Here is a 21,773-nt window from a genome sequence, read left to right as displayed (position 1 = left end):
TATATCTATACCCAACCGGAAGCCAGTGCAAGGATTTTAGTATAGGAGTGACATGGGAAAATTTATTGCTGTGGGTTAAAAGCCTTGCTGCAGCATTTTGAACCGCTTGGAGCCGATTTAGTGAGGCCTTAGATACACAGGAGAAGAGTGCATTACAATAGTCTAGCCGGGAGGAAATGAAGGTGTGGACAAGCATCTCCAGTTCGGTTGTGGAGACAATAGTCCTGAGTTTGGCAATATTTCTTAAATGAAAAAAGCAGGAGCGGGTCACGGATTTAATATGAGCGTCAAAGGACAAAGATTGATCGAAAATTATCCCAAGATTCCGAGCAGTGGCTTTTATCGACGATGAAAAGGCACCCAGATGTTGACTAATTTGGGGCTTGATATTTTCTGGAGCAAGGATTAAGCACTCGGTCTTGTCTGTGTTCAGCTGCAGAAAATTGTTTGTCATCCAAAGCTTAATTTCCTTAAGACAGTCCATAAGAGTGGATAGCTTGTCTAATTCCCAAGGTTTAAAAGAGATGTATAATTGGATGTCGTCTGCATACAAATGGTAGGAAATATTTTTGAAACCGCTAATGATCCTGCCTAAGGGAAGAATATATAGTGAAAATAACAGGGGGCTTAAAACCGAACCTTGTGGGACTCCACATAGAAACTTAGCCACGTCTGATCGGAAGTTTCCCACTGAAACTAAAAGCGTCCTATCTTCCAGAAATGAGGTGAACCACTTTAGGACAGATCCAGATATCCCTACCATGAGATTTAAGCGATGGATTAAGATCTGATGGTCAACGGTATCAAAGGCTGAGCTAAGGTCCAGAAGAACTAGGACTGAGCAATCACCCCTGTCTGCAGCCATCAAGAGGTCATTTGTGACTTTCAGGAGAGCTGTTTCCGTGGAGTGTAACTTTCTAAAACCCGATTGAAATTTATCAAGAATATTATGCTTTTTCTGTTGCATACAACAAAACTGTCACCCTGACTGATTTTTAGTATAGTTGTTGACCTTTGAACTTTCCAGTTTGTGTGTAGCATCAATGTGACACTGACAGCTTTGACCTGCTGTTGGCATTTACTAAAACATGTTTTTGACTTTTGTCTGTAAGTGCAGCCAAGCTAATTGTAGTTGGCATCAGAATATTTTCCATGTTTTTATCTCAGACTTGAAGCACTGCCTGTCTGTGTCAAAGGCAGGAAAATTCAGTCATCTCCAGGCGAATTAAGTCACTCATCGCTGTCTGGAAAATTATAAGCACAGAAATCTATGAATAAGGCCGCTTTTTTACTTCTTTGCAAGTTATATATCTTATTTAGTTTCTGGTGCCCCCATGGTGCATTTATAAGAATATAAATATATATATATATGTCTAAGAGATATAAGATGAGAAATTACAAATAAATAATAACTCACTAAATTTGGGTAAAATTAAAGACAAAAAAAGGTACTATTACTAACTATATCTATGTACAATAAACAAAGACAGGACAGAGACAATACGAAGTGGTCGTGTGCCATTACAGTAAAGTGAGTTGATTGTGCATTAGTATTGAATTGAGACAGGATGAAGACACGCGCATGAAACAAAATGTGCAAATATAGTATAATTTAGATGTGTTCAGTAACTATGTGACTGAGTGTGCAAATAAGAATATTGTTCCCAGGTCCAGTTTGTAGTAGATTTGTGGAAGTAGCAGCATTAACTTGAATTTAAATAATCTGTTATTGTGTTTAAGTACATGATTATGGTTTATGTAGACAAGTTGAGAGAATTTTCATATAACTGAATTAAATTACATGTTTTACTTTACATATTTTTACCATTACCAGCAAAAACATTCTAATGTAGAGTGTGATGATGTCGGTATTTTATTATTTAGATATATAAAATAAACTATAAAATTCAAGAGACTATATGTAATGTAACTATGTAACTTATGTAAGTTTATGTTTATCAAAAAGTTTAACAAACTGGGCAAAAGATTTTCTCCAAATATGCAATTGTTTTTCTAAAGTTGCAAAAGCTGCAATGTGTACAAAGGAATGGAAGGGAAATGAAAAGTGACCTCACAGTTGTCAAGTACTTATGAGCCTTATTCACATTCATCAATTTTCTTTTGTGAGCTGAATAAAAATCGTATTTGTCTGCAAAGATGTTTTAAAGAACATGAATGTAACACAATGTTAAAGTGAAAGCAGTGAACTATTGATTTATTTTGGTGTTAAGTTTTGGTAGACATCATCTATTTATATAAATACATTTTTCATATTTTAATTTATTTTCATATTTATAAAAAAAAGTTCTGATACTTGAGATTAAATGTCTTGTTGCTGTAGTTATATTCTTGAAAGATTTGGGTACTTATAATCAGTGTTGGGCAAGTTACTTGAAAAAAGTAATCAGTAACTAATTACTGATTACTTCCCCAAAAAAGTAATCCCGTTACTTTACTGATTACTTATTTTCAAAAGTAATTAATTACTTAGTTACTTAGTTACTTAGTTACTTTTTAAAAACACGATTTACAACCTGAATAGGTGATAAAGCGATAGATCTTGCAGCCCAATTCTACTTTTTCTGCATAATCCATCATACAAAATGTAATCAAATGGAAATGTCTCTTTTTAAAACTTGTTTTATTAGTTTTAATCTTTTAACTTTATGCATCAAGCAAAAATTAAATTATATGCAACATTCTCTGACCGGAAGAAATTTGTTTAACATTTAAACCTATTTTCTGCACATTCCAGTACATAAAATAAAATATTTTTTTGTGTTTACACTCACTCTTTCAAATAGATGCAAGTAAAACACAGCAGAAAATAAATAAAGTCAAAGGCTAGTTGCTCTATTTTCACCTGTAAAGCAGGATGGGGGTAGGCGGAGGTTTAGCCTGGTGCAGGTGTGCCGCGGCGGTCAGTGGAAGAATCCGCGAGTTTCTCTGTGAGTTTCACATTACAGTCGTAGCGCACTCGGCGCTTGCTTGGAAGTTTAGGGGTTTTTTTCGCTGTAAAAAGACGTTTTCTTCCCACGCACAACGGACGCTAATGTTTTTGTCACTTTTTATGGAATCAAACTCAAAGTAAGGTCAGTACTTCCACGCTTTAAACGCTGCACGCTCATACTCTCTCCCGTACTTGATATATTATCCATTGTTGATCTGCAGACAGCTGTTGTCACGAACGTCGCACTCGCTTACGTCACTATCATGAGACATTCTCGCAAAAAACTCACGGTTTTAGTAACGCAGTAACGCAGCGTTCCTACGGGAAAGTAACTGTAATCTAATTACCGTTTTTGCAATGGTAATCCCTTACATTACTCGTTACTTGAAAAAAGTAATCGGATTACAGTAACGCGTTACAAGTAACGCGTTACTGCCCATCTCTGCTTATAATGACTGATTAGTTTGGTTCCTCCACAAAAAGTCCACCACAGTGATTCAAAGTCATTAAGTGGCCGCACAAACACCTGCTGGACTCTGAACAAGCATCTTTTTTCGAATAAAGCTATAATTTTACAACCTCTGTGTTGAAAAAAAAAAAGGGTTCACCACCCAATCATTTTCATTTCTTTTCAAAATGTTTTTATAATAATTCTTAATATTTATTTAATAGTTCTTTATGTTATCTCCAAAAGTTGAATCTGTTCATCTGGACGTAGCGTTTTTGATGAACAGATTCAACTTTTGGAGATTTACTTTCCTGGATGATTGAGAATGCATCAAGACGTTCTTTATGTTATAAAAATGACTTTGAATCCTGATAAAAATGCAAAATCATGGTTTAAAAATGAAAACAAGAGAACTAAGAATGTATTGATATTTGTTGACAGAAAAACAGAAACTGTATATGTGCCAACCAAAGAGCCATTTTAATTCAGATGAAAACAAAGAAATTTATTCATTCATTGTTCATTCAGGATCTTAAAAATGTGATAATAATAATGAAATAATACAAATAATGTAATAATAAGAATGATGTAATAATAATTAATGTAAATCTAATAATATTGTCCTTCAGAGAAATAGTTTGTAGTTCTGAAGATGGAGAAGTTTACTCCTGCAGAGCGACTGGGACTGTCTGTGGTCATGATGGTTGAACCTCCAACCACTTTCCCAGCTTAGCCTCAGAGTGCTGCTGCTACTGTAGCAGCCGCTCTTCTTCTCTGTACTCGTCAGAACATGCATTGTCACATCTGGGGAGCCCAGGCCCTGCTGGAGAGGAGAGCTTAGTCTGGATGCTGACCTGCTGCCTGTAATTATTAGCCTTTTTCAAGCTCTTCTCCACAGGACGCCTGTCTTTTTCAGGGACAATCTTCATCCACAAATTCATAAAGTCCTTGTGAAGGGCCAGTTTCTTGATGATTGTTTGCCCATGGTACCTGTGGAAGATTACAGTTCTCATTAATTTTCATTACGGTGATTGTGTAAACTCACAGAAAATAAAACAGGACTCGCGCAGTAATGCACTTTCAAACCCTTTTAAAAGTACCCACCTGGCTTCAGGTGCAGCATCCCCTGCCATTCTAGAGGCAGCAATTAGAAAGCGTTCAGTGAAGCTTCCTGCTTTCAGGATGACGGCTGCTCCAAGTTTGTCAGCCAGCTGGTGCAGGTGTTGAGCCGTGCTATTCCTCACTGCCACACAGCGATGGCTGAGAAAGGACAATATTAGACACACAACTCAGTGAACATGATCTCTCTTTCATGTCTTCTGATAAAATCACTACAGCCTCTTCTCTCCTCTTACTTCAGTCCTGTGTTAAACAGAGCGCTCAGAATCCGTCCATGGCTGCAATTTCCCACCATGGCATCAAGCGCCAGTTTGACCTCCTGATGAATAAAGTTGTTGTTGGTCTGTGCAAGCTTCAGCAATAGAACTCGGCCTGTTGTTTCAACTTCTGGGTCCATTGTTTTCTGGAGCTGAATGTAGAGCTCATCGATGGTATGTATGGCCTCACAGGCTACTGCTGAGCGTTGGTTTTTCACCTAAAATGTGAGTGATGATCATCAGTTGAGGCTGTAGTATGCACGTGAAGGGAAAGTAACTGCATGAAACACATATAAGAAACATAAAGTGTGCAATACCTCCTCAATGAGGACCAGACACACTTCATGCAGTTTAGTCTTCAGGATGTCCGAGTGGTGCTTTGCCAGAGACTGAATAGTTTGCAACCCCTGTCTTTTCTTTATCCTGTATTTACACGACACAACATTGAACATGACTTCAGGAACACCACAAATAACAGCCACATTATGCAGCACTGTTTCTGTGCAGTATTTAATGTCTCCTTGCTACATTTCTTACCAGTCGTCTGAAGACAGCAGACTAAAGCTGTGGGACAGGCTCTCTACAGGTGTAGCTAGAGGTGGGAGTTTGACCCTGCCCTCTCTTGGATTATTCCGACTGCACTGACTGTCTGCTTTCTTGTCTGATAATCAACGAGGTTAGTAAAAAGAAACTGTAATTTCTTCTAATTCAAAGCATTGTACATGATGCAGTGATTAATTGTTCATAAAAATCTTCTAAAAAAATTCCTTAAATTAAAGTTTGAGTACTCAGCATCTTCTACAGTTACTGAGGAAAACCACTTACCGTCTATAGGGACGACTTTTGCACGGCGCATCAACGTCCCAGGCCGAGGTCCTCGTTTATGTGCTTTGGGAACTGTTGGAGGTTTTGGACACAAAGGCTTTACTGCAGCAAAGGTTTTGGTTGGTACTGTGTGTCCAGGTGAGGCTACGATCCCATCCTGGAAATGCTGCAGTTTTTCCAAAATGGGCCCAAGTTTGTTTTTTGCTGTCACAACTCTTATTCCACGAATGACCTTCGTGTCTGTTTAGACAAAAAATAACTAAATAACTACAAATTGACATCTTATTAAAAACAAAACAACAACAATAAACATTTTTCTTCCTGATTCTTTTTCAAAAAAGCATATAAAATGAATGGATAGTAAGAATATGTGTAATTTAGCATTAAAATAGATAATCGACAGTGTCAAATTTTAAAATTTAAACTAACTGATTAACAGCAGGTGTAACCACTAAAGAAAAGCATTTTCTTTAGCACTTTGAACCGACCTGCTCCTGAATGTTTAGCAGAGAAAACAGGCAATTGTGAAGCTGCTCGAGGAGGTGGAGGAACTGGAGTGAGCGGTGTCATCTCAGCAGGACTATCAATGAGAGGAATGGCCCTCAGATCACTCGGTGTGTGTGTGTCTGCAGAGCTGAGGCTACACACACTTCTTTTAGGGTCCTCCTGACTCAAAAAAGGGTCCTCCAACCAGGGACTTAAGTTCCAGCATCTCTGGACTCCCTGTGGAGAGTCTGTGCATTGCTTAAATAAAGGTGGGAGTCGCACAGCACAAACTCTGGGTCTCTGTGCGATATGCGATGGGTCTGCCTGTTGAAAGAACACATTTGTCTTACTGCTTTGAGCTTTGTGAAAGTCCAGGATCCTGGACTCTGTGGTGAAGCGCTGACAGTTGCTCTGTCTACAGTGACTTACAGTTGACTGTGCAAAGCAGCAAAATATAACACATCTCTCAGAAACGTTGACATTTGAACAGCAGAGAAATCAAGAATGAGTATGTTTAGTTACTTACATCTCCACCTGTGCGGTTTCTCTGAATCAAACATTGAAAGCGAAGGACAAAGTTATTTGATGTCTTTTCAGGCATGACTGAGATAAAAAGTGAACAAACTGTTTAGAAACAGAAAGTTTGTGAGTGCTTCTCAGTGTGTGAGTGGCAAGTTCTAACTCAGCTGCTCAGTAAATCACTGTTATGATGATGTCATATGGAACTCACAGAGCATTCTGTGCATTGTTTGAAAATATTCATATATATACACTATTTTGTGTTTTTACAAAAATATCAGACATGTCTTAATCAAAGGCAGCTTATGATCTCTAATTATGATCTTTAATCAACAAATTTAAATAGACGTCCTAATCACAGCTTCTAAAACTAGACAACGCTATACTGATTCATATAAATTCATATAAAACAGCAAAAAGGAGATAAAAGCACTGTCATAAATAGAGAAATAAGTACAGTAAATAAATAAATACAGTTTTAAAAAAAGAATACAGAAAAAAACATGTGTGTCAATTGCTACAACAACAACAACAAAATAGCAGTTTGGACAAAGCTGTTTCTTTAAGCTTCGCCTGCATTTAGGGGCCGCAAACCTCTGTCCCGAAGGAAGAAGCTGAAATCCTCCAATAAGGAGTGGGAGTCATTTAAAGTAGAGTTACTCATCCTCTACAACTGCCTAGTATTCAAGGACTGTAGGTTAAACCTCTCTAACATGGTACAGTACCTTCAGAAACCCCCCAAATTTCTTATATACTGAAAATTAAATCTCTTCTCTGGAGCCTTTTCTCGATTCAGCAGAAGTAGATCTGGTTCTCAGTGTTTAACCATCGGTGGGTTTCAGTCTGAATATGTTAGACATTATTACTATTTGGGCTGTCGTTGTAGTCGAGTGTTTACACAGTGATTTATAGCAGTACAAGAACCTCCTTCAGTCTGGTTAAAGGCTGCAGGTGCAGCGTGCTGGACTGTGATGAGAATAACTGATCCACTAACACAAGAATCATCAACCACAAACGCACTGAATGAAAAAATAAAACTGAAGAAGTATACAACTGTGTTTATAGTGATTCAATCTTTATATTTATCATTAAATATGAGTAAAAGTTCATGAGCACCTTTTTTAAGTGCAATGACAGAAAATGATATTTATGTATTTCCAAACTTTAATAAATTGCATTTTTTCTAAACTTTATACATTCTGATAAATATAGAATAAAAGATAAAGCATTAGTGATTTTTCATAAACTGGGATTTTATTGGGTTCCACAGACTTTCTTTTTATAGCATGGTTTGAAAACACAATATGAATAAACAGATGACATCTGCATGCACATCAATAGAGAGTCAAATATTTGCAGGAAGATTAGAACAAACAAAACCTGTAGCTTCATCAAACACATCATATGCAAACAGGAAGTGTTGCTGAAGCTCTACTCTGAGCAGTGGTCAGGGTCCAGGGTTTGAGTGACGGGGCTCTGTCCACTCAGACTGGCCTCACAGCTCACTGAGCCCGCCTTCCTCCACTGGTCTGCAGAGAGGCTCAGGGTGCTGCTCCAGCTGTAGCGGCCGTCTGTCCCCAAGACCTCCAGGCTGGTTGAAACCCCTGAGGATGTGCTGGTGCCCCCCACCTTCCAGCCCAAATTCCAGTTTGAGGGGAAGCCCCCGGTGGCCAAACACACCACAGTGGCACTACTCTGTTTGTCTTCCTCTTTGGATGGAGGGAGGACTGTGAGGGTGGGTCTCACCACACCCGCTGGGGGAGAAAAGGTTGAAGATAACCGAAAAAAGACATACAAATGTACAAACATCTAAGTAAATATATTGTCAATGATTACTTTTTTTAATCACGTGTTACAGTAAATAACACAACCCTGTGATAATTTTCTTATTTGAAACTGACAAAGCTAAAGCACTCATGAGAATACAGTTAAAACTTCACATCTGTTTCTTTCACTTCCTTTAAACTGAAATTAAAATTGATCAACCATGAACACAAACTTGATCTAAATATACTGAGTTAATTTCTTTTTTCTAACAGAAGTCCACAAAACACGATTCAATATTTGTTTTTATTTCAAAATTCATGAGTAAAAATACATTTTAAATCATAGTCAGCTAAAACCTACAATCACAACTCATAATATTGTAACCGGATAATATTTAAATTAGCAAAAAAACCCAAAAAGAACATTAAAAATTGTTTTCTGTAAGTTCAGTTCTTTCAAAAACTGAGTTGGAATGAGTATTGATTTAAGAAAAGTTTCTTCCAAAATTGTGACATCAACTTAATAATAATCACTGAATTTGATCAAAGTTCTGTTTAGTAGACTTTAAAAAATGCTTATTAAATACTACGTTTTTAATAAATGACAAATTTCTGGTACTTACAGCCAACGATGAGTTTGGTTCCTCCACCAAAAGTCCACCACAGTGATACAAACTCATTAAGTGGCCGTACAAAAACCTCCTGCACTTTGAACAAACCTCTAACCACTGAAAATGAACCTTTTTTTCATGTAAAACATCACAGTACACCTTATTGAACACAGAAGATGATTTCACTAACATGACTTAGTATCATTTAATGAATTTAAATCATGATTATCATATCTGTAATTTTAGTATTAAGAATTGAAAGACAAAACTTAATTTTCACATTACACATATTCATTTTAAAAAACACAAACAAAACTGTTTTAACACAGCAACCAGAAAGGCTTCAAAAAATAATGAATTATGAGACTATAAAAATATAACTAACAACTTCACTTATATATCAAAAGGTAAGCATACAAACCAGAGTGCCATTTTAATCCAGGCGATACAAATACGTAAATATGTTTCCAATATATTTTCCTCTATTCCATAAAATCATTAATGGTACTAATCGAAACAATTTTTCTTTTGATTTTGTGTCACAAAGTTTCCTTCAGTGTGTTGAGAGCAGAGAAATCATTTCCATAGAGAGGAGGCTTTGCATCATCAGCTGATCCTCCAGAGAACTGAGAAGGTTTATAGTCCTGTCAGTTCAACACTGCAGGACTCACATCTGTCAGTCAACACAGCAGAAAGCACAACCACCATGACTCTCATCACCATCCTCATCTGGACGCTGACCTGCTGCTGTTTTACAGGTTCATTCACTCAGCAACATTTCAAACATGATGTGCTGCTTTTTCTCTCATTGATTTCTGCTGATAAATGAATGATTTGTTTTTGTCTGCAGGATGCAGCGGTCAGGTGACTGTGACTCAACCTCCAGCAGTGACATTTACTCCTGGATCCACTGTCACTCTGACCTGTAGGACCAGCCAAGCTGTTATCAGAGATTCTCGTGGGGATTTTATATTCTGGTATCAACAGAAATCTGGACAGGCTCCAAAGCTCCTAATAAGATATGTAAAAACACTTGAGTCAGGAACACCAACTCGATTTAGTGGCAGTGGAAGCAGCTCTGACTTCTCTATGACCATCAGTGGAGTTCAGGCTGAAGATGCAGCAGTTTACTACTGTCAGAGTCAACATTACATAAACAGTGCTTATATGTTCACACAGTGATTTGTAGTCACCTCCCTCAGTCAGACTGCAGAGACACTGAGCTGTTACAGCAGGAACTGACTGCAGCTGATGAAGAGGAAGCAAAACAGTCCAGTGAAGATAAAACTGACTGTAATATCAGCAAGATTACACAAAGCCATGTTGTGCACACATTTCCTGAAAAGAAAACAGAAGTTGGCTGTTTAGATACAGGAATTCTATTTTCGCTATTAGTTTGGTAAATGTTAAATTTTCACAGCATCTAATTCAGGTTTATTGATTATGGCCAAAATATCTCTTAATTTTCTTTACTTGTGTGTAATATCGCCTGCATTCAAATTTGATTCTAACAACAGTTGAAGTCATTAGCATCCCTCTAACAAAAGATCATCAAACACTTTTTAACATAACTGATAGTGTCAAGCCTGATTAAGAAAAATCAATGTGACAGTTATGAAGCACACACACATTCAGCTGTTGAGCCCTGACTAGTCCAGTTCCTGCTGCCAAAAGACATCCCCACAGTGTGATGCTGCCACCACCATGCTTGACTGTAGGAATGGCATTGGTCAGGTGATAAGTTGTGCTAAATTTCCTCCACACATGATGTTTGGGATACAGGTCCAAGAGTTCTTTGTTTCATCAGAGCAGAGAATTTTGTTTCTTGTGTTCTGAGTCTTTCAGGTGCCTTTTTCTGGGGAATCAATATCATCATGTTCTTGGTCAGCTCCCCGTCTAAGGCCCTTTTACCCTGATGTCTGAAAGAGTCATGGTTTCAATTCTTCAATATGGGAGAATGGAGGCCACTGTGCTCTTTCGGACCTTCAATGCTGCAGAAATATTTCTGAACCCTTCCTTAGAATAAAACTGTAACATACAAAATGTGGGAAAAAAAGTTGTCTGAAATATGTAGAATGACTACAAAAGGATAGCAAAAACATATGTGCAAATATATTAAAAGGTAGTGAAAAAGATATGACAACAAAAATGCTCCAAATATGAGATTTGAAAAGAATCACAAAAAGCAGAAAATCATGGGGAAAAAAGAAAAAAATGATGTAAAACAGTATAAGGAGATTTGTGTCTTGGTCAGTGTGTATCATGGTTAAATTGGTATTGGTAAAAATGCTAACAATCATTTTAACAGTGTTAGCGTGTTTTGACCTTCTAGATGAAGAACTGACCACAAAAGAATGGTGTTCACAGCAAGTCAGTGCAAAGACAATAAACAGAAGTATGAACAAGGAAAAAACCCCACAATGAAAACATGACAAAACATACAAAGTATAAAACAACCACAAAAAGCCCACAATTATATAAAAAATGCAAAATGGCATAAAACTATATAAGGAAATGCAAATAACCAAACAAGCCAAAATATACAAACACACTATAAAAAAATACAGCGAATGCAAAAGGCAGAAAATGACAAGAGAGGCATAGACAGACAAAACATGTTCAAACAGAAACTATGTTTTTTTAAAATTAAACTTCATCAGAAGGAAAAAAAAAGGTGCCCTTATTCGATGTCCAGTCTGCTTTTTGGATCCATGTATCGGAGTCAATTTTATGTGTATTCTATTATTTTGACATAAGAGGGCACTATTTGTACAGCAGCAATGTACAATTTCCGCCTGGACTCCGTAGGTGCAGGTGTGTGCTCACTGACCCATGCATTAATTTGAATATCTCTTGTGCACCCTGGATGCAAAATAGTTTTCTATAGTTTCAGTATCATACAGAAATTTTTGTCCTTCTGTAAAATGACAATTTTTAATGTTTTGCTGTGTGGACAGCTGTCTATAAGTCTATAAGGTCGTCTCTCTGAGCTGCACAGCCAGCACAGAAATCTGTAATTACTTCAACTCAGAACTGACAAAATAAGTTACTGTCAGTTTGGTAGATCTTTGTTGTTTCAGCAGAATCAGATCTATACTTGAATTAACACTAACAGTCAGTGGAGTTCAGGCTGAAGATCTAGATTAATTCTGTGTTGAAACATATGTGTGAGAACAAGCACATTGGTATAGTTAAAACTAATATCAAATTAAACTGGTTAGGGATTATTGTGCTGCAGCGATGATCTCTTGCAGGAGATTAGAGACAGCACTGTTCCACAGAAACTCCCTGATACTCATTAAGGGGTAGTGAAATTGAGATTTGTGCTCCTTTTTTCAGCTCCACGTGTTCAGTTATGCAAAAAGTTTCCTTCTGCAGAAACAAAGGTTGTTCACAGAATCAAATTTCATACCATAGACAGAGACCTGACTTTATAAGGTACACATATACAACCTGCTAAAATTAATAGTTAGTGTGTTAAAGAAAAACAAATTTTACCTCACAGTCTGAGGATCTGGTCTTTTTCAGTAATTATTATCAGATGAGTTTACAATCAAACAGCTCTGTGAGGTCTGAGCAAAATGCCAACATCATCATGTTAATGCAATAATAATGCAGTTATTTTCAGGAATTCAAAATGAATCTGAAACTGAAGATTGTTTTATAAAAAATATGTAAAATATTAAAATTTGTTACTCAATCTTTCTCAGTAAAATTTGGGGTCCAAAAAGTAACGGCAATACAGTCTGAGAAAAAATAGCTGTGTGGAGGAAATTAGAGGAAAAGTTATGACATCATTAGAGAAAAGAGAGAGAAGATTAGATTTTTTTTTATTTTACAAAAGATATAGTTCATCTGTACATGGTTCAAAATATCAAATACCTGGTTTATGGTTTTTACTCTGGAGTACATACCCTTCTTTTCAGGGTTTTACAGAGCTGTACAGGACTAAACTATTCAGACAATGAAATAATGTTAGACCAGCTTGCTATTCATGTCTTTATTCATATGTTGTCTTTTTCAAAATAAATGTTGATCCAGTTTGTCAGAATAATCAAAATCAATCAGTGTCTTTAGTGTCAGATGTATGACAGTAGGGGAACCATGCATCTGTTAATGAGACAAATATAATGAAAAGTTTTAACGATCCTCTCCTCACATGACCTCTGTGTTTTCTGTTTCATTGGGAGAGGTGGGTGGTTTCCTCCTACAGTGTGTTTTGCACACTTTCATGCATCACTGCTCCTCACAGTTTAAGTTCTGCTGTCACACATGCTGTCATGCACTTCCACTAAAAACTGAGTCAGGATGGTGTTTCCAATGTTGGTGGTTCTTTTGTTAGGCTTTCTGAGTCAGGGTGAGACGTTCAAAAAACTAATAAGAATATTTCAGGAGAATGTTGTTTAGTGAAATTTACTCAGCTCGTTTTATGTGTACATTCATTCTGAAGTTGAAACTGTCTTCCTGATGCATTTTCCTTCATTTCAGAGTCATTTGCCAATAATTTTCTGACTCAGACTGATAAAACCAAGTCTGTCAGTCTTGGTGGGACTGTGACCATCAGCGCCACAGGAAGTTCAAATATTGGTGCTGATCTCAGTTGGTACCTTCAGAAACCTGGACAGCCTCCCAAACTACTTATATACAAAGCATCAACTCGCTCCTCAGGAACTCCGTCTCGATTCAGTGGCAGTAGATCTGGTTCTCAGTACACTTTAACCATCAGTGGGTTTCAGGCTGAAGATGCTGGAGATTATTACTGTCTGGGTGATCATGGTGGTGGAGTGTTCACACAGTGATTTATAGCTGTACAAAAACCTTCAGTCTGGCAGAAGGCTGCAGGTGCAGAGTGACAGACTGCAATAACTGATCAACTTCACACCGCAAGAGCAAAAACACAATGAATCTAAACAAAAGTGAAGAAATACACAGCTTTGCTTATAAAAATGTTACTTAAATAAGTTTCAATGAATATGTGCAAAATGAAAAAAATCCTGTGCAGGTCTGTTAGGTCCCCGATAGAAACTAATATGTATAAAGTAATATTTCTGTGTCTATATTTACTTACATAAAATAAAAAAAACTTACTGCACTTCAAAAATGTATATATGTCTAAGAGAATTATGGAGGTTTGATCAACTATTTATATGCAAAGTAATGGAAAAAAGATAACACAAAAGCGATTTTTCATAAGCTGTGATTTTATTTTGTGATATAGACTTGTTTTTTCTTTCTTACAGCATGGTTTTAAAGCACAATATAATATGAATAGCTGATGAATTCTGCATTTAGATTAATAGAGAGTCAAACATCTGCAGAAATATCGCAACAGAGGAGAAATGTAGCTTCATCAAGATATAAAATGCTTCACAGGCATGAAATATTGTTGAAGCTCTACTCTGAGCAGTGGTCAGGGTCCAGGGTTTGAGTGACGGGGCTCTGTCCACTCAGACTGGCCTCGCAGGTCACTGAGCCCGCCTTCCTCCACTGGTCTGCAGAGAGGCTCAGGGTGCTGCTCCAGCTGTAGCGGCCGTCTGTACCCTGGGCCTCCAAGCTGTTTGACACCCCTGAGGATGTGCTGGTGCCCCCCACCTTCCAGCCCAGCTTCCAGTTTGACGGAAAACCTCCACTGGCCAGACACACCAGAGTGGCACTGCTCTGGTGTGGGAGCACAGTCAGAGTGGGCCTCACCACACCCGCTGGAGGAGAAAAGGTGGAGAAGAGGGGGAAGAAGATAAAGAAGAAAGGAATGAAACCTGGTAAACACATCTGAAAAAGTGACAGTGATTGTTGATAAAAACATCACTGTTACAGTCAATAACTGATCTGTAGGATAATTTTCAGTTGATAAAGCTGAAACATGTGAATACGGTTCAAATTTTACATCTGTTCCTTTCACTTCCTTTAAATGTAAAATAATTGAACCACAAAGACAAAACTGGTCTGGATACACCGACAAAATAGTTTTCGTTTTTAATGTCCACAACAGAAATTCACACTTACATACTTATACTTATAAATACTTATTTTTAAAATTTCTAAGTGAAAATAAAATTAAAATCAAAGAGTTATATTTGGGAAGTAACAACTTCACTATCACCAAACATTAATTTTAAATATTTAACTGGAAAATATTTATAGAAGAACAAATAATAACAAAAAGAACATTGAATATTGTTTTCAGCAAATTAAAACATATTTTAAGACTGAATAAATATTGATCTCTGTGAAATTTATTCTAAGTACACCAATGATTAACAAAAATCACTTAATTTTAGCAATGTCCTGTTCAGTAATTTTTGAAAGAGCTATTTATTGGACAAAGTAAACATTTCTGGTACTTACAGTCAACGATGAGTTTGGTTCCTCCACCAAAAGTCCACCACAGTGATACAAACTCATTAAGTGGCCGTACAAAAACCTCCTGCACTCTGAACAAGTGTCGAACTGCTGAAAATGAACCTTTTCTCAAGTAAATCAATACAGTTTAAACCTCATTAAATGCATACGATGATTTAAGATAAATTATTTAAATGTGTAAATGATTTAAAATCATTTTCATAATTTTATTTGAACTATTACCAATTGAAAGAAAAAGGCAGATAAAGCTATATTAACAAAAAACCCCAAAACAAAACAAAGAAACTAAAATGCTTCTAAAACATGAATTATGAGAGTTTGGTGATATACTTAGGACAGCAATAGAGGCGTAATGTCTGTTACCAAAAGTATGAAGTAAGCTTACCAACCAAAGTGCTGTGATCCATATATTAAAAATGCTGAATTATATTTTCTTTATATTTTCCTCTATTCCATAAAAAGTCAGTGGTATCATTCAAGTTTTATGTATAATAGTATTAGTTCAAACTATTTTTCTTCTGACTTTGTGCCCCTCGTTTCCTTCAGTGTGTTGAGAGCAGAGAAATAATTTCCATAGAGAGGAGGCTTTGCATCATCAGCTGATCCTCCAGAGAACTGAGAAGGTTTATAGTCCTGTCAGTTCAACACTGCAGGACTCACATCTGTCAGTCAACACAGCAGAAAGCACAACCACCATGACTCTCATCACCATCCTCATCTGGACACTGACCTGCTGCTGTTTTACAGGTTCATTCACTCAGCAACATTTCAAACATGATGTGCTGCTTTTTCTCTCATTGATTTCTGCTGATAAATGAATGATTTGTTTTTGTCTGCAGGATGCAGCGGTCAGGTGACTGTGACTCAACCTCCAGTAGTGACATTTACTCCTGGATCCACTGTGACTCTGACCTGTAGGACCAGCCGAGCTGTTTACAGATATTCTGATGGTGATGATGCTATGTTCTGGTATCAACAGAAATCTGGACAGACTCCAAAGCTCCTAATAAAATATGCAAAAACGCTTGAGTCAGGAACACCATCTCGATTTAGTGGCAGTGGAAGCAGCTCTGACTTCTCTATGACCATCAGTGGAGTTCAGGCTGAAGATGCAGCAGTTTACTACTGTAAGAGTTTCCATGAAATAAACAGTGCTGCAGTGTTCACACAGTGATTTGTAGTCGTACAAAAACCTCCCTCAGTCAGACTGCAGAGACACTGAGCTGTTACAGCAGGAACTGACTGCAGCTGTTGAAAAAAAGACACTGACACAGACCAGTGAACACAGAGCTGACAGTAACCTCACCAAGCACTAAATACAGATTTACATCTGTATATAAGATGTATTTTGGGGAGCATTTTTATTTATTATTTTAGTTTCAGTTTTTCAGCATCCTATTTAAACAACACATGTGACAAACAAAAAACAAAGTTTTTCAGATCATTAAGAGCTTTCACAGGACACTTTGGCATGTTTCCACTTTTCTTTCCCACAAGAAAACAGAAAAAAAAGCTACTTGCTGTCATGGAATTTTTATTTTTTTCTAAATAAAGCTGAATGAGAAAAGGATCAACTTACACATTACCTGTGTAACAACAACAGATGTGTGTTCGCCTGTATTTCAAATCAGTTCCATGTCTCTCTTATAATAATGTCTCTGGTGTAATGCAGGAGCGAACTTAGTGGTGACCAAGGTTAGCACAAACTGTCCTACAGCAGGCCAACAGAATTGATCTGTTTGAACTGAAGCACAACACTGCAAACTATCCAAAATCTCATTGAAAAACTGATTGAAAAATAATAATAATATAATTATAATATAATTAGAAACCTACATATAAGCTTTGCGTTTCTAGTTACTCAAATGACGCTTGCTAAGTATCCTTTGCCTTAGAATCATCTTCAAACTAATTATGTGTCAAATGACACAGAACTAGTTTGTGTCATATATATCGATCTGGCTGAAATTTGAAATGAGCTGCAATTTCAGAAAAATGTACTCTGATTACACTCAATTTGCTTCTAAAGTGAGAACCTAGATTTAATTACTCATTAATTAAGCTGCTGGTTGTGACTGAAACTTTCTTAAAAATAATTTCAATCTTGATCTTGAGGAAGGCGGTTGCACTTTTCTCCTCTCCTCCTCCTCCTCTCTCTTAGCCTCCCTGCTTAGCCTCTTGTGTCCTTGTCTAGTCTCGTGCTTTTTGTATTACTTTTCCCTGGAACACTCTCACAGTCTGTTCTCTAAAACCTAAAAGAGGAATTATGGATTTGATCAACTGGTCCCTGAATGCAATTGACACCCTTTTCTCAACGAGAAGTCTGGGCTCGGGTGAGCCTGAGTGCTGAAGATATCTGACACAGAGCTGACAGAAACCTCACCAAGCACTAAATACCAAATTGGAATTTGTTGTTTTGCCTTTTTAGGGGGCATTTTGGAATAAGGATTTTTAAAATATCTGCTGTGACCAAGTCATTTTCTGTTTATATTACTTGATTAAATTCCTATCAAGAGTTTTGATGTATTTATAAACAGATGAATTACAAATGTTTACATTTATATTCCACTTAACCTTCTTGATCGTGTTTGAAAAACAACAACAAACCCTGCTATTAATTTTTTTCCCACTGTATGTTGTCACCTTTATTATAAATATAAAACACATGTATTTCTTGATCATTGTCAAGCTTTTAAATCTACAGGAATCATTTGATTTCTGCTAATCCATCTAAAAAACCAAAGATAGTAATACTGATCATAAAAATGCTTTATTTGCAGTAATAATTATAATTCCAATTAAAAACATCTATACCCACCACCTGAGCTACGTATCACTCATTGAATGTGTGGAAAAGTGGGAGTCATGTAAAGAACAGAAAAGTATGAACACCCAGGAAAGCAGGCAGATAAGTGATTACATCTCTTCCTTACTGAATGCACAGCCTTCATATTACTCTCTAAGAAGTTGTTGTTATTACTGTTCCCTCAAACTTTACTATTTACGGAAGCAGCAGGCTGCTTGTTTCATACTGAACTCTTGTCCTGGGCTTCAGGTAAACCATTTGTCATCACTGGGGGAGCACAGAGCCCTGCTGGAGGTGAGAGCAGAGACAAATGAGGACCCTGATAGTTTAATTTAGAATAAACACTGAAAATGGATCAGAGGCTTGTCCACCTCTCTCCAAAACTTATAAATAAATAGTTGTAAAGAAAATGTTTAGCCAGAATGCCGAAATGAAAATTCAATTTGCATTATTTTTGTGTTTTTTGTTGTTTAAGTGGTTTTGTAGAAGAGGAGATTTGAAAGTATAAAATGTCTTGAATGTATTTCTGCTCATCTTTAAACTAAAGTGCAGCTTTGAGTATGGATACCGGGCCTGCAAGGCTACTCAGGTTTTACAGCTGTCGGAGGAATCAGGGTAGACATTTGGAGGACTTCAGGGCAGTAGTAATGGGCTTATTCCCTCACCCATCGCTCCATCTAAGCTCTATATTGCTTCCTGGGTAAGAGTCATACAATTAAAGATATAGTTAGACTGCGAGCCGATTCAGACACCCTGTACTGGGGTGCTGGAAGTGTTGTTCTCTCACACACAAAGTTTTTCTTTCCTTCTAAAAACTTTGAAATTCATATTGATCCGAGTGAGCTCATCTCACACTGAGGTCCTCACCTGGGCTTTAGCATTTGCTGAGTTTATTTCTCCTTTCAACCAGCTCTACCAGCTTAGCCTCAGTGTGTTACTGCTGCTCTTCTCCTTCGAACTGATCAGGATCCTCTCTGTCACATTTGGGGGACCACAGGCCCTACTGGAGGTGAGAGAAGAGCGAAATGAGGAGCCTGCAAATTTAACTCATAATGAACACTAGAAATGGGTAAAAAGCTTAACAACCTTTCACTCAAGAGTCATAGGATTCAACCACAGTAAGATTTAAAATTCATGAATATTTAGATTATTGGTTATGTTGCTGTAAGTCATTAAAAAAACACCCTTAAGGATGCAAAAAGACAAGTTGCTGTCCATGTTCCCTGATTTTAACTGATGCATTCTCTGTTATTCTTTCCTCAAGACAGAAATAATATTATTTCTTATTTTAGAATCCTTTGACAACATTTTTTTTACTCAAACCAATAAAGCAAAGTCTGTCAGTCTTGAAGGGACTCTCACCATCAGCTCTGCAGGGAGTTCAGATATTGATAATGACGTCAGTTGGTACCTTCAGAAACGTGGACACCCTCCAAAGCTCCAACCACAAAACTTCGGATTTTGTGGCCCCTCTTAGTCTACGAAGTTCCCATCTCAACAGTGGAAGGCTTCGAGATAAGGATCAGCAGGTTTCTGAGCAGGTGGTTGGGACTGCCACGAAGCCTGAGCAGCATCGGTCTTTATGGTCATAACAACAAGCTGAAGCTCCCCTTTAGCAGCCTAAGCGAGGAGTTCATGGTGAGTCGGTCCAGGGAGCTGCTCCAATATCAGGAGTCCAGTGACCCCCAGGTTGCACTGGCTGAATAGAGGTTAGGACGGGGCGCAAGTAGAGAGCTGCTGAGGCTGTAGACATTGCAGTATCAAGACTACAGCAAAGGGTGCTGGTGGGTACAGTGGCCCAGGGGAGAGCAGGCTTGGGTAGCAGTAGAACACCTAACTATGACAAGGCACATGGGAAAGAGAGGCGGTCGCTGATCCTTGAGGAGGTGCGAGCAGGAGTTGAAAAGAAGTGAGCCAGCCAAATGGTGCAATTGAGGCAACAGGGGGCTTGGACAAGATGGGAGCAGGAGCAAGCTGTAGAGCGCAAAGTCACATGGAATGAGCTGTGCAAAGCTGAACCCCAGCGGATAAAATTCCTGATCCAGGTGGTATTTGATGTGCTACCAAGTCCATCGAATCTCTTCACGTGGGGGAAGGTGGAGACACCAGGCTGTCTTCTCTGTCAGAAGAGAGGAACCCTAGAGCACATTTTAAGCTGCTGCCCAAAACCCCTGGGCGAAAAGCGATATCGCTGGCGAGACGATCAAGTCCTGAAGGCTGTAGCGGATTCAATCTGCAGGGGGATCAGTCACAATAAGAGCGTCTGCCCAGTAAAGAATACAGTTACGTTTATTGTCAAAGAATTGTTTCAGCAAGCAAAGAAAGACACAACTCAAACATGTATATACATGGGTGATCTCAGTGGAGACTCACACTGAGACATCAGTTCCCTCTTTATTTATACACTGCTCCTTCCTAAAATATGTCGGGTCGGTGCCCCTTGTGTGTAAAACAACTCCTTACAAGGTGATAAGAATGAAACATATTTTCAAACAGTTAAAAATAGGAACTGGTCAAGCTTATCTCAGCAAACTCAGCAAGGGTGGAGGCACCTGTGGTATTTCCTCATGCAAGCTTTGTCATGAAACACAGTAAAATAGGAGATTTAAATGAAGCTAAACAACTAGGGATTTTTTAACTACAATAAAGCAGAATACATATAAAAATCCTTTAACATTTATAAAAGCTGGGGAGAAGCCAGCAGCACCAGTCCGAAACATCTCGCCTGGCCTGTTGGCAACAGCGCACGATTGGGAGCTGAGAGCTGCCCTGGCAAAGCAGTTAAAGTTCCCCAAAGCGGTAGCCAAGACAACTCTGAGGCCAGATATAGTTGTTACATCAGTTGTCTCCAAGCAGGTAATCCTTCTGGAGCTTACTGTGCCTTGGGAAGACCGTATGGAGGAAACTCATGAGAAGAAGAGGCCAAAGTATTCCGAGCTAGTGGAGGAGTGCCGGAGTAATGGCTGGTGGGCAAGATGCCAACCCATTGAAGTGGGATGTCGAGGATTCTCGGGTCAATCCCTTTGCAGGGCATACAAAATACTAGGCATCGTAGGGGTTAACCAGCGAAGAGCTATCAAGGTGGTCACCAGTGCAGCAGAAGCGGCATTGAGGTGGATGTGGATCAAAAGAGGAGAAGCATGGCATGTAGGGAAGCGCTACCTGGACACAAGCTGGGGCTTGATCAACCCTGGCTGGGTCGCCTGGGAGAGGGGGTGTGATTGTTGAAAGACCCGAAACCCCCAATGACCCCAGGTTACATCACTGATGATGTGTCCAGGGGCACAGGAGGGTGTATCATCAACTGTACATACTTGGCATCAAATCACATCTCAGGAACTCCATCTCAATTCACTGGCAGTAGATCCAGTTAATAATAATAATAATAATAATAATAATGGATTGGATTTCATATAGCGCTTTTCAAGGCACCCAAAGCGCTTTACAATGCCACTATTCATTCACTCTCACATTCACACACTGGTGGAGGCAAGCTACTGTTGTAGCCACAGCTGCCCTGGGGCAGACTGACAGAGGCGAGGCTGCCATATCGCGCCATCGGCCCCTCTGGCCAACACCAGTAGGCGGTAGGGTAAAGCGTCTTGCCCAAGGACACAACGACCAGG

At 38.4% G+C, this 21,773-nt stretch overlaps 1 protein-coding gene and 3 gene segments (V, D, J or C); 2 read left to right on the top strand and 2 right to left on the bottom strand.

Annotated features, from left to right (window-relative positions):
• Positions 1–3,929: 3,929 nt before the first annotated feature.
• Positions 3,930–6,852, bottom strand: LOC109195870 (TOG array regulator of axonemal microtubules protein 1-like). Its single transcript, XM_019348640.2, has 8 exons — positions 6,612–6,852; positions 6,088–6,409; positions 5,600–5,839; positions 5,312–5,435; positions 5,092–5,197; positions 4,754–4,992; positions 4,503–4,658; positions 3,930–4,388 (listed from the first exon to the last, which is right to left on the bottom strand). Exons 1-8 carry the CDS (start codon positions 6,684–6,686, stop codon positions 4,148–4,150), a joined length of 1,503 nt encoding a protein of 500 aa, XP_019204185.1. The 5' UTR covers positions 6,687–6,852; the 3' UTR covers positions 3,930–4,147.
• Positions 6,853–7,836: 984 nt separating this feature from the next.
• Positions 7,837–15,763, bottom strand: LOC102083336 (Ig lambda-3 chain C region-like). The segment is given in 3 exon segments: positions 7,837–8,358; positions 15,327–15,428; positions 15,727–15,763. Coding segments are annotated over 3 exon segments (447 nt in total).
• LOC109195889 (immunoglobulin kappa variable 4-1-like) lies at positions 9,663–16,802 on the top strand. The segment is given in 2 exon segments: positions 9,663–9,739; positions 16,181–16,802. Coding segments are annotated over 2 exon segments (387 nt in total).
• Positions 13,032–13,780, top strand: LOC102083233 (Ig kappa chain V region 3381-like). The segment is given in 2 exon segments: positions 13,032–13,338; positions 13,470–13,780. Coding segments are annotated over 2 exon segments (360 nt in total).
• Positions 16,803–21,773: the final 4,971 nt, after the last annotated feature.

Source organism: Oreochromis niloticus, linkage group LG19, assembly GCF_001858045.2.
Source record: "Oreochromis niloticus isolate F11D_XX linkage group LG19, O_niloticus_UMD_NMBU, whole genome shotgun sequence".
Taxonomy (NCBI): domain Eukaryota; kingdom Metazoa; phylum Chordata; class Actinopteri; order Cichliformes; family Cichlidae; genus Oreochromis; species Oreochromis niloticus.
Note: the sequence above shows the minus strand (reverse complement) of the source record. Positions and strands in the feature narration are given on the sequence as shown.

Coding starts and splice junctions, on each gene's coding strand:
- LOC109195870 (XM_019348640.2), bottom strand. CDS start 6,686: ATGCCTGAAAAGACATCAAATAACTTTGTCCTTCGCTTTCAATGTTTG. Junction 5,840..6,087: donor TGCTAAACATTCAGGAGCAG/GTCGGTTCAAAG, acceptor TTGTCTAAACAG/ACACGAAGGTCATTCGTGGA. Junction 4,659..4,753: donor CTGTTTAACACAGGACTGAA/GTAAGAGGAGAG, acceptor GTCCTTTCTCAG/CCATCGCTGTGTGGCAGTGA.